Source organism: Lates calcarifer, linkage group LG19 (assembly GCF_001640805.2).
Source record: "Lates calcarifer isolate ASB-BC8 linkage group LG19, TLL_Latcal_v3, whole genome shotgun sequence".
In the NCBI taxonomy this organism is placed as follows: Eukaryota; Metazoa; Chordata; class Actinopteri; family Centropomidae; genus Lates; species Lates calcarifer.
In genome coordinates this window covers 10,005,215-10,018,142 of record NC_066851.1, presented here as the reverse complement: position 1 = coordinate 10,018,142, position 12,928 = coordinate 10,005,215, and the positions used below count along the sequence as shown (strand labels likewise).

General features: G+C 40.5%; 2 protein-coding genes across 2 annotated transcripts; one reads left to right on the top strand and one right to left on the bottom strand.

Annotated features, from left to right (window-relative positions):
• The first annotated feature begins 638 nt into the window (after positions 1-638).
• On the top strand, positions 639-2,781 carry zgc:194887 (uncharacterized protein LOC571819 homolog). The gene is made up of 3 exons (XM_018690276.2): positions 639-797; positions 922-1,082; positions 1,911-2,781. Exons 2-3 carry the CDS (start codon positions 938-940, stop codon positions 2,603-2,605), a joined length of 840 nt encoding a protein of 279 aa, XP_018545792.1. The 5' UTR covers positions 639-797; positions 922-937; the 3' UTR covers positions 2,606-2,781.
• chrm5a (cholinergic receptor, muscarinic 5a) lies at positions 2,708-7,037 on the bottom strand. Its single transcript, XM_018690275.2, has one exon. It carries the CDS (start codon positions 5,654-5,656, stop codon positions 4,076-4,078), a length of 1,581 nt encoding a protein of 526 aa, XP_018545791.1. The 5' UTR covers positions 5,657-7,037; the 3' UTR covers positions 2,708-4,075.
• Between the last annotated feature and the right edge of the window lie 5,891 nt (positions 7,038-12,928).

Here is a 12,928-nt window from a genome sequence, read left to right as displayed (position 1 = left end):
TATATATATATATATATATATATATATATATATATATATATAACCTTTGATAGGAACTTGATTGAACTTAGATTGTACTGTACCTTGACTGTAGGGATTGGTGTATTTATTTGAAACTTGGCAACTTGAACAGTTAAAATATTGAGAATGTGCAATATGAATTTAGTGGTATGTGTTGTGATGTGAGTTGTGTTATCATCTAGTCTAAGTTATGTCACAGAAATTTGGAGACTTTGATGACTGTAAGAATGAAAGCAAGAATTTAGTTTCACTGATATGTTGTTGTGTACATCTCATTTGGTTGATAATGAATAAAGTTTGTATTTTAAATTTTAAGTTGTGTGTTCAACTTCTTTTGTGGGAACAGACAACGCTGATATGTTTCTGTTAATTATTAGAAATGCAATGCACATCCTCTGTGTTACTGTACATACTGCACTGTAACTTGACATACTTTACCTCAGGTTTTAGTACAGTAGATCACCAGCAGCAGATTTCTTCCTGGACTTCACCCTCACTCAGTCTTGAAGTGATTTAAGTAAGGCAGTGATATGGATTGGCATAGCTCATATCTCTCAATTTAAGTGCTGGTTTATCTCACTTGACACAGATAAATGGAGGATTGGTGTCTGTCATTGTGATGTGAACCTGAGGCTGAAGTCCAGCTGTGACTGGGCAGGAGACACTGTGCGAAAAGGACCTGCAATTCAGTGAACTCTGACTCTGAACTGAGCAGTCGAAAGCCTTATTTGCACTCTGGGGCTTTTTGTTCTGTCAGAGTAGACTTCTTATTGAAGGTAAGCACACTGACTTTACCTTATTTTCGGGTACATTTTTGTTGTGTGTTCTTCATTTAGTTCACTGAATTCATCAAGAAGCTGACAGCACTGCATCCCTAACTAAACCTGGTTGGTTTGATAGCACAAGAAAGTGAGGGATGACGTGTTTGAGATGCTGGCCGACAGCAGTAGCCCTGCTGCTGCTTAGTGTGGCCAGAGTTAACATGGAGCATCTCCAAGCTGAGAACCTGAATCTGCTTCCCCCTGATGAGCATAACTTGGTCCTGAACCGTGGAATGAGAGGTATACTTGTTTGTGTTTCACTTTCAGTTTGACTTGTCTTTTTGGCTGTTTTTCTCTATGATTTTCCAAATTCTGGCTGATGACAGTACAGAGCGTACACTGTGTGAAACAGCCTTACGATTGCTTTTAAATGCTGAATTTCCTTTATCTCAGATTATCTGTGTGGATTCTCCAGTGGGTGTGGGTCAAATTCCAGGCTGTATATTCAAATTGCTCTGTGACTCATTAATGATAAATGTTTGTGTTATGAGGTAATTTGTGTGCCTTAGTGAGATAGTTTTGTCAGACAGTTTGGCAATTGATCAAGGTTTAACATGTTTACCTGGAAGACAGTGAGAAACAGTGTTAGTGTGTTCTTATCATCAGTGTTGGTGTTTACCACAGTGTAGCTTTTGGCACAGTGATTTTGAAGGAATAGGTTGACATTTTAGGAAATATTATTCACTTTCCTAGTAGCTAGATATTTCTCTCATGTCTGTGCAGTGTATATGTACCTGGAGCCAGCAGCTGGTTAGTTTAGCTTAACATAAAAATTTGGAATAGGGGGAAATAGCTAGCCGAGGTCAATCAGCATATCTAAGCTCACTAATTAAGGTGTTATATCATGTTTGTTAAATACATACAAAAACCCACAGTATTTTGAGAATGATAGGTCAATACAACAATAGAAAGAAATAGTTTGGCACATAATTACAATTTTTACTATAAATACTAACTTCCCCCAAAGTCTTTTCAGAAATATTTATAGAGGAGACACAGGTTAAGACATGTGCACAATTACCCTTTACCAAGTCATAGTTTGGACTGTTATGTTTATTTGCCTAACAGTGCTGCCCAGGGACTGTCATGAAATGCTGATGACCTCTTCAGGCCAGGCCAGAGATGGGGTGTATCTGATCCAACCAGGTGACTCCCCCATTGTGGCCTTCTGCTCCATGCAGGAGGGAGGATGGACCGTCGTGCAGCACATCACTGTCAACAGCACCGTGAATTTCGATTGCACCTGGGCTGAGTACAAGCACGGCTTTGGGGCTGTCACTGGGGATCATTGGCTTGGGAATGAATACCTTCATCACCTCACCCATGGTCCTGGGCGCTATAAGCTAGGAGTAAAATTAGTGGGACCAGACGCCATCACCAAGACGGGGGAGTATGACCCCTTTCTAGTGGAAGATGAAGCATCAGCATACAGGCTGAGGCTGGGGTTGTTCCAGGGCACAGCTGTAGACGCTCTGACCCTGGACACAGAGAACTACCTGCATGACAACCAGAAATTTACCACTAAAGACAGGGACAATGACAACTACTTCCAAAACTGTGCCAAGCTGGAGTTTCAGGGGGTGCCTGGAGGAGGTTGGTGGTACGATGCCTGTGCTGGTGCCAATCTAAATCGCAGGAATGTCATCTACTGGCAAAAGGACTGCAACAAGGAGCGACTATGCAAGTATGCATGGATGATGGTGAGGCCTTCAGACACAGTTAAACTGATTGCCAGCAGAGACTGCAAGAGGGATGAGCTATAAGGACACAATTTTTTACATTTGTGGTACTAGGTTTGGCGAATGATAAGGGTTGAGGTTTTTTGGGGGAATTTTGTTTAAGGCTTAAGGGTTTCTTTCTGGACACTGAATTCACCACATTTTATTCAGAAATACATGGACATGATCACAAAATACTGAAAAGAACAACAAAAAAAATTAATCACAAACTTGAAACACAGTATAAAAATGCATTACGTTTTAGCTCTAGCTTTGTTTCCAACATACACCACATGAAGCAAAGCATTTCTTTCATTCCCCAAATTGCAAGTGCAGATTCCTGGTTCATCACAGTTACAAAAAAAGTGTTTCATGACATTTAGCTTATGACACGTGTAAAATATTTTTGTATGCCGTCTTCCATCCAATGCTGACAGAAAAGAACATTACACAAACAAACAGCTTTTTTTTTTGTCACGATACGTTACAAGTTTGCCAGAAATACAATGAAGATATGGTGACACTGATTACTGTCTACTGACTACTGTATTTCAGTGCTCAAAGGAAAAGAATAGATCCTGAGGATGAAGAGTAATAAACAGATTATAATAAACAACGTGTTTTTAAATCCTCCCTATTATTCTCTATGTAAACACTGATATTGTTTAACAAGTTTGTCATGTATTTTGAGTAAAATGACTATCAAGTCTTTTATTTTATAGGATTGGTAGGGTAGACCAGTAGGGTTCAGATTGGTGTTGTTTATTCATTCTTGTAATTTATGGAATAATTAATCTTTATTTTCAACAAGATTTAGCAGGACAGAAAATGTATGTATTGTGAAAACAATTAAACTGAATCTATATTCACTCATCTTACAAATGAAAATGGCACATGTGAAAAGGCTTTGATTATCATCAAGTTACAATCTTGGCTTAGCAAGCAGATTCCGGCATCAGGAAAGTATGTATTAGCCCTTTAAAATAAAATAGCAACCCCAAAATACTGCATCCTCAATACAAACACAGTACCTACAATATCAAACAGCTCTGCATGTGTTATGATATTTTGTGTGCAAAGCATCAACTTGAGGGGGAAACTGGCCTTTTTAACAATTTTAACCAATATACAGGGTCAATTATTAGACTGAAACAGTTTTATTATGGTCTCCAGATGTCCAACAGTGCATCTTGAATACAAATACAGTATAATATGGGGGAAAATACTGGTAATTTTTAATATTTTAGTATCTATGTACAATGTCACTGATTACAGTATATTGGGACAATTTTAGAATTATTTTCCATTTCCATAGTTTGAGCAGTAATTAACATACACAGTAGCAGACCTACTAATTAATTAGCAACACTATAAATTGTACCAGCTTCTTGATATATCATTTTTACTTTTGATATCACCTAATATGTAGAATTCAAGTTCATAAAGCCAAGTATTATCAGTACAAACATATGATTTACAGCCATCGCCATTCGCCATCTTAAAAAAAGTAATAGTTCATGTCAGTTTGGAGCTGACCACAGGGTTCTGTCCATACCAGTACAGCTTCTCCTCAATCCTTTTCTTCTTCCACTGGCAGAGTAAGAGCATGCGAAAGGTCTTTTGAAAAGTCTTGTTACAAAGGGCATAGCACATGGGATTGACGGTGCTGTTGACATAGCACAGCCAGTAGCCCAGATGCCAGAGGGACAGGGGGATGCAGTCCGAGCAGAAGGTGGAAATCAGCACCATGATGTTATAAGGCGTCCATGTTAGGATGAAGGCCAGCAAGATAGCGCTGAGAGTCTGAGCTGCCTTCCTCTCCTTGATCAGCACCATTCTCTTCCTCTTGGTGATCTGGTTCTTCAGTGTGGCGTCTATGGGTTTAGCTGTCGAGGAGGTGGATGGAATGCTCATGGACTCAGCCGAGGAAAATGCCGACGATGCCATCTTGGTGTCTCCATTTTTGCTCTGGTGCTCCACGTGAGTGTCTTTGGCCATAGGTTTGAACTTATAGGACACACACTTGCTACTCTTTTGAGAGTTGCTTTTCGGTGGCGTCTGGAAGAAGCTGTCCTCGTCATAGCTGCTGAGCTGCTCACTCTCGCTGCCCACTCCACTCTTGCTGGTCTCGCAAGCCTGGCTCCTGAATGAGGGCTGGAAGCCTCCTGGAGACACAGGCCTGTCCTCTTCCTCTGAGGAGGCATAACTATTAAAGGTGGTCAACTGACCAGCTTTGGACCACTCATCGTTGCTGGTGGCTGCTGATTTGGCAGCGTTGCTCCTGCTGGAAGATGACCAGGAGGCTTGGTTCCTGTCATGCGAAGTCGATCTTAGTTTACAGCTAAAACAGGATCTAATAATGGTCTTCTGAGGCTGAGTGACTCCAGAGTCTGTGGCATAGTTAATCCCCTGAAGCTCGGCCAGATCTTTGGTCCTCTTCTCTGTCTCCTTGTAAATTCGACAGTAGAGGATTGTCATGACTGACACAGGGATATAAAAGGCTGCAATTGCTGTCCCAAAGGTTATTACCGGCTCTGAGAAAAACTGGATCTGGCATTGCCTCTCAGGGACAGTCCTTTTTCCTACAAAGTATTGCCAGCAGAGTATCGGTGGAGCCCACAGAATAAGCGACACCAACCAGGCTAAACCTATCATAATCCCAGCTCGTTTGGGAGTCCGTTTGGCCCTGTAGGTCAGAGGCCTGGTGATGGAGAAATATCTGTCAAAACTGATCACCAACAGGTTCATGACTGATGCATTACTGGCCACATAGTCTACCGCCAACCACAGGTCACAGGCAAGGTTTCCTAAGGCCCAGTAGCCCATTAGTATATAGGAGGTATACAGATTCATGGAGAAAACGCCTATGATGAGGTCTGCAGCTGCCAGACTCAGCAGGTAGTAATTGTTCACTGTCTTTAGCTGGCTGTTGACTTTAAAGGATAGCATTACCAGAACATTCCCCACAATGGTGATGAGGCTGACTATAGCTGACACAGTTGCAATGGTGATCACCTCCCAGAGACTGTGAGTCACTAGGTGGATATCCATTGTACTAGTATTTACAGTGGAGTTCAGTAAGTTTTCTCCTTCCATGGTCTCTGGTGTTTATTGGCATCCAACCATGACAATTATGTTTTGATTTGTCATCTTCATGAGGATATTCTGGGAAAAAAAGAAAGAAAAGGTACATACTTTGTATCAGTTAAAAAAGAAGATCCATTCATGACCACTAGATGGCATTATTTAAGCATGTTGAGCATCAAATATTCACACTTGGCTTCACACTACAGAGGTGAATATACAGTATGGGCTTCATATATTTTGTTTTTTAAAACTAAATGTAAAACCTCTGTATGTCATTCAGTCCTCCCTAGATAATGGAGCTGTACTGAGTGATATATAAAAAGCTGTTCTTGAGGCATTGTTTTTTCTGTTGTTTTGCCAATGTTGTAGCTAATGAAATTCATGACACCACTGTCTTCACACAGTTCACAGAATGAGATCTAGCTCATGTGAGTATACCCATATGGGCCAGTTTAGGGAATCTCTGCAAACATCTGTGGCACATTTCAAAAATCCAGGTCAAAACATAATTTTGTTCCTTGCTCTAAATACATGCTGTATGTACATATTAATAGTACATAAAATCAGTTCATTAAGAGGGTCATTTATCAGTGATATATATATATATATATATATATATATATATATATATATATATATATATTTGGTCCTTTGAATCTGTTTGAATTGCCTGCTGCTACCTTTACACAGCCCCAGATGAACTGCATCAGAGAGCGTTTAATCTGTCCACCAATCACAAATGGTGTTTAAAAACAACTATTTAAAAAAAAATACATCTGCTGTGATTAATCTGTTTGCAGACTGTCTCACTTGGAGGGTTTTCATCTATTTTCTGCACACATATATATCACTCACAGGGTGGTGGAGCTTTCCTAGAAAAAAGTTGGAAATACCCTGAAGAGGTTGTCAGTCTTTGAACGACTTAACACATAGAGAAATAAATGCATTCACAGTCACATCAACACCTACAGGCAATTTTCAGTTCATCTGCATGTTTTGGGACTGTAGGGGATAAAGTAGATGTAGAGGATAAATTAAGTGAATATGCATAAAAAGGTCACATTGGTCAGTATACTGTATATTATTAACCCATCCAGTTATTGAAATACAGTCAAATCAGTCCCCATAGCCAAGCACACAAGGAAACTTATATATTCTAAAGTAACAAAAACAAAGGCTAATCAAATGAAAAAATGATGACAAATTACAATAATTTCTTTCTTCTTCAGTCAGTAAGTTTCCAAAGCTATATGAGGAAATACTGCTAAAAGACACCAACACTAGTACTGACACTTTGATATAGGACTTGTATTAGTGTATTAGTATTAAAGCAACTCTGGTGCACTCTAAGGGAGCTAATTCTGTACATTCAACCATGAAATTTGTTAAAAATGTATAATACACCAAATTAAATCTGTGCCCAGCTGTGAGGTTGCTGAAACATAAAAATCTCTGCCTGTTTCAAAATCACTGTCAGTTAATTTGTCAGCCTTGCATCAAATTGCTATTTCTGCAGTGTATACTTCATTTCTAAGAGGGGTTGCACTAAAATAATCAAATCAGGAAAACATCTGCTGTGTGGAGAGTTTAAGAAATACTCCAATCCTGCTATATACTTCCTTCTCTGCAGCACTTCAGTCTATGAGAAGCATAACCATTTTTGGTTAACAGAGGTGTCTGTGTGATAATTTCTCTCTTTAATACCAACATTTTTTGAACTTCTAACTCTCAGGTTGCATTCTGTCTCCATGGTCAACCACAAAAGAACATGTGTACCACAGACTTACAGTTTGGTTCACCCTGCCAAAATGTTTTCTAAGCAGTTTAAAAAACTGACCCAGCACTGGTGAGTGACCTGCATGATGGAAAAACTATGACTAGTCAACACAGCATTTAAGCACTGTTGTTATGAATAATTAAGTGACATCCGTGCTCAGTGGAATGGTATAAGTATAAGACACTATTGACAGAGTAGAGTACTCACAGTACTCCCCTGTACCAGTAGAGGACAGCAAGCATTCTCCATGTTTGAAACCTCCACTCTCAGCTTGGAGCAATGGTGTCCTGGGTGCTACAATCAATAGTGGGTGAGGGGCTATTCATGCCACCCTGAAGCATAGTACACTTGCATATCCCAGTGATTACAACCCATGGGGAAACACAGATTTGTATTCATTCAGACTGTACAGTATTTGAGCGAGAGGCTATGGTGCCTCGTACTTCTCCACGCTGTCAGTTGAGCTCACAAATTCTCATTTACTCATACCAGCTCTCCAGAGAGGACACTTCTGTCTCTCTCTCAGGAAATACCTCAGCCAACTGGGCACCAGTGTTTTCAGCCGTGCCACTTGCTCTGTTTAAAATTAGGGAATTTCACTGCCATGCTACAGCCCAGCATCTGTGTCCTGTGTATGACCTTCCAAGCTCTAAAATGATATGGTCAGATTCTCCATAATTATTTAAAAATGACCAGCACACCCGCAGAGCTTAAATCCACCATCAGGGAGACACAGGCTCTCAGTGTGGAGCAACAGTGGGGGAGGGGGGCAAATCACCTCTGCTGAGAAAATCCTCCATGTGTGTATAGTAGCAATTGAAACTTCAGGCAGTCAGCCAGAGTTGGCAAATCAATGTGGATGCACTGGCACACATGTGGGCAGAGAGATAGCTTTACACATTCCAACTTTAGTCAGTCTAATTTGTCGAAACATGAGCCACAGAGAAGCAAGGACACCAGTAAATTAACGTATTAGCACCATTTTGGGGGATGCATTAGCTCTCAAAGGTACTGCAATTCAGGTCCTGTCTGACCAATCCTGACCACTCCTACTATCTATAGACCAGGGATTTAGGTACAGTACTAATTTTAAGAATTTTAGTGTACTAAATGTAAGTCTGGCTTTCATATAGAGCGATTATTCTATTGTCCCAAAGCCCACAACGCTACATTTTATGTCTTATTAACCCAAGCTGACCGACCTACAGAGGGTTATTGTATTCTGAGCTCAAGTAAAAGGAAGTCTCTCTTAACTGCTCTCTCAGCTGGAGATGTAACATAATTCAAATCCACAATACAACATTTTGGACATACCCCATACTAGAGCAATAACTTCCTCACTCATTGGCATTCTTTTGACAGTGCCAGATTAGCAGGAGTGCCAGCGGCAGCCCGAGGCCCACACAAATAAAATTCCAGTCACTGCGGGGGTCCTCCTGCAGGACTTGGATTGTCCCTCATCTTGTTATAGAATGGCATTTCATATCACATCACTCAAATCCCCACATCAACATCTTTTACCGCAAGGGGTGCCATGAATCTGTCCACAGAATTCTCTGCTATTTCCCGGTATGTACAAACTTAGCCTTTGCTGTTTTTTTCTTGTAGACTGCTTACCTTAGCAGAAACCCACATAATGAGGAAAAATGGGTTTCAAAAGCTTTTTCTTTTTTTTTTGCTTTTTTCCATACAGAGGGAAAGAACAGCCTTACTAACACAAAGCCTCAATAACATTTTTATCCTCACTGGCAGCATGGACAAAACTGAGATAGTGAACTTGCATATTTCCATGCTCATACCTTTTTAATTGAATGGGTAAGGTGAGCAAAGTAGCTGGTGGGCGACAATTCTGGTGGCATGTTGCAATCGTCATTTCCGGTAAGCGCAAAACAGCCACATTTGATTTGAGACGTCTCTACTTTATCTACTTTCAAGCGCTGCGCTGATGAGTAAACTGCATGCTACATGTAGCAAATGTTCACATCATCTCATTCTTCATGTGCTACTGTTTCTCAATTATTACTGGAGAATCTAGCTATCTTAATCAATAAACATTAACAAAACAAAATAGCAAGAAATGTTAGCTACATTTCATCAAAGACAGTCATAGTACCTAGCGAGAAAATTAGTTTTAGTAAACATTTCTCCAGCTAAACATCAGCATGATAGCAATATCACTGTGAGCATTTTAGCTTGCTGACATTAGCATACACATGCTACTGTGGCTGTAGACTCTTAGCCTTGTTTACAGTGCAGTTCCTATTTTATAGTATTATATAGCTAATTTTACTCATTGTCTTTTAAGCCAGAGTGGTTGAAAATCAGCCAAAATATATCACCTGGTATAAATACAGTATGTAGAGGGGGTTTTTTTTTCTTCCCACAACAAAAACTGCATGGGCTAAACTATCAGTGCTTATGTATGATGCTACAAAAAGAATTAATTAATGATGACGGGTGTGGTGTTTGAGAAACAAGGATATTCCTGACTCATCGATGACTCTTGAAATGCTAAGCTTACACACACGCGCGCACGCACATGCACAAACAATAGACTTGTTCTACCTCTTGACCTCAAAAGGTAGAACAAGTCAAGCTTGCTAATAGCTTCTAAATCGAAGCAGGAAGCTTTTTAATGGTACACTCAGAGCTCAGAGTGTGGGGTAAACATGGACTCTGCATCACTATAAATAGTGAATATGGTCTGTTCTGGCCTGTTTTTGGACTTTTTATGGATGCAGTTTGGTATCAAATGTGACGCACGGTGTGGAAGAGCTTTGTGACACTGTCTGGTCAGGGGGGAAAAAAATGGAGGGGGGGTTTAGAAAAACAAAGACACTGCTGCAGAATGTCTGGTAGAATACTGCCTGTATTTGTGACATAGTTATATAGTGTATGGGAGTAAAAATATAATGCCCAGAGGTCATTACAGTGAATCAGTGCCAAATATTGGTGCACAGTAATCCTCCTCTTGCTCTTGCCAAAAAAAACAAGTTCTCCTTAATGCATCTACATCCTAAGAGTATCAGACTGCTCTCTTCAAATAGCATGTGAGCTCAGTATGCATAAATGATGGTCATTGATCCAGTGATTAACAGTGCCCAGTGTGAGTGAGGACAGACTAGGTAGCACAAATCCGTCCTGAGCCTCCATACTGATTGCAGAGGTGGACGTGTTGAAGGGTGGCTTCCTGCAGGTCCCACTGGCACCTGACCATCACTGCTCCTGTGCTGTGGCTCCATACACTGACCCCCCCACCAGGCCTCCAAGTCATATGTAACCTTTTTCTATGCTCTCCTGTAGCTGCAGCACAACTGCTCCGCACAGCAAAAACAAGAAAGCGAATAGTGCACACGTGTGTGTGTGTGTGTGTGTGTGTGACATTTGTGAAAGAGAGGGAAAGAAGATGAGAGGGACCAACAGAAGAAGAAGAAGAAGAAGAAGAGAGCAAAAGAGAGGCAAAGCAGAGAAGGTGAAGGACACCATGTGTGTCTGCGCGGTGAGTATGTATGATGTGCAAATCAGCCCAGAGCTCTTTGGCACAATGGTTCGTGCATGCTGTAGTCAGCCCACTGACCCATGGTTAAGATTCCTGCATATGTGGCGTAATGGAAGAGGAGACCTAAGAAATGCTTGAATCATTCTGTGTATCAGGCGTTGGAGGAGGATTATGAATGTTCACATTAAGAGCTGCTCCAAAACATGCAATCTGAAATATTCATCATTGTGTTAGTGTTGGTGGCCAAAGATAGAATACAGCCTTTACAGACTAAAGAGACACATATAAAGTCAGGCGTGGGAAACACAGAACACAAACTTTCTTTTGTTTATTCTGTGCCTATGAAACACTTTTCTCCCCCACGATATCAGATCAAACTTAAGTAACATCTCAACTCTGACAGGAAATGATGAATATGATCATTAGATGAATATTATGATCTGCTTATGGACACCACAGTGGTTCTGGCAGCTGCTGAAGGGAAGAAAATGATAACACTTAAAGCCTCTAGGAGTTCTGTTTTATGAGCAGCTACAACATTTCATTAACGCCCCATCACATGGATAATGATCTGGATATAAACCCATTTGTGTAAGGAGTTTTCTAAATATCAGTCTGTGTCTGCCTTTGCTTGTGCATCCAGATAGTCTGTCATTTGTTCCCACCTCATACACGCCAGATTTCTTTAGGCTGATGTCACATTTGTCTGCAAAAACAAAGGTGGTCCATGTAATTTTCAGTAAATGGTGGAGGCATATGCTCAGTTTAGGAGACACATAAAAACACATGGACAAAAAAACATATCTGTGTGTCTCCCTCTCATTCTACTGTCTCAGTTTGTGAATATGCTCAAAATTTAGCTTGCTGGTATATCTAAAATTGAGTTCAGGTCTGATGCTTGCTGAACAAGAACCCCCCCCCCATCCCCCACCACCCAAAAAATGCAATTTTAAGTAAAATAGAAACTGCAGGGGAAAAAAAGGTAGGAAAACTGATCTACAATCCAGTCACGATTTGTCCAAACCTACCAAACCATAACCGTTTTGTGCCAACTGTTTCCAAGGTTTCTTCAAGAGCACCAGCACCTTTCTGCATTTATTGCAGCATCCAACAACATCTTTGGGGACTGGATGGACTCGTTAAAATCACGCTTCACTGCTTAATCCTCCCCTGTTTTGTCATTTCCACTTAATCAAAGACAGGAGGGGAAAGGAGGTGCTTAACCCAAGAAGAAAAATATTGATTTTTTTTTTTTTTTTTTTTTTTTTTTTGAAGAAGATGAATAATTACATTTAAAATTTTTTAGAGCCATTCAGTTGAGATTTGGAATTCTATTACTAGATATTTAAGTCCAGAAGGAGAATGAGGGAGTAGAGGGGCGACAGGGTGTGGAAGAAATAGTGCTCTGAAAGGTATTTACTGGCTTACAGCCTGTGGAAACACGCATTTCCTCAAGTTATTCAGCAATAACTGGTACGCTTTAAAATGTACCTGATGTACAATCAAATAAACAAACAAATCCTTCATTAGTTATAGCACTTTTCTATACACCAGAAGAACAGATGCACACTCTGTTGCTTTCATTAAGGTAAAAGGCTACATTAAAAATACATGCTCAGACCTCTCAGACATGCACTTGTGCACACATGACGCTATTTCCCCTTAAATCCAGGTCATGCCTTTGTGCATTAATCAGAAAGTGCATATTCAATCAGTCATGAACCCCTACAGACTCTGATTCAAGTCACTGATACAACGAAGGGGAAAAAAGAGATATATACTCACAGTTGACTTTCATCAGCTCTCACAGTCTGCTGTTTAAGGGCATACTGTGTCCCCTGGTGAGAGCAAAGTTCATGGTTAATCCCTTTGTTTTGTCTGAGATGCCTTCAGGTCAAGTGTGGTGCTGAAGAACAGGATCACAACACAGTTGGAGAGACGACTGAAGTGGATGAGAAATCCTGCTGACTTGACCCTCGCATGCCAGAAGGGTTCGGGGGGGAAA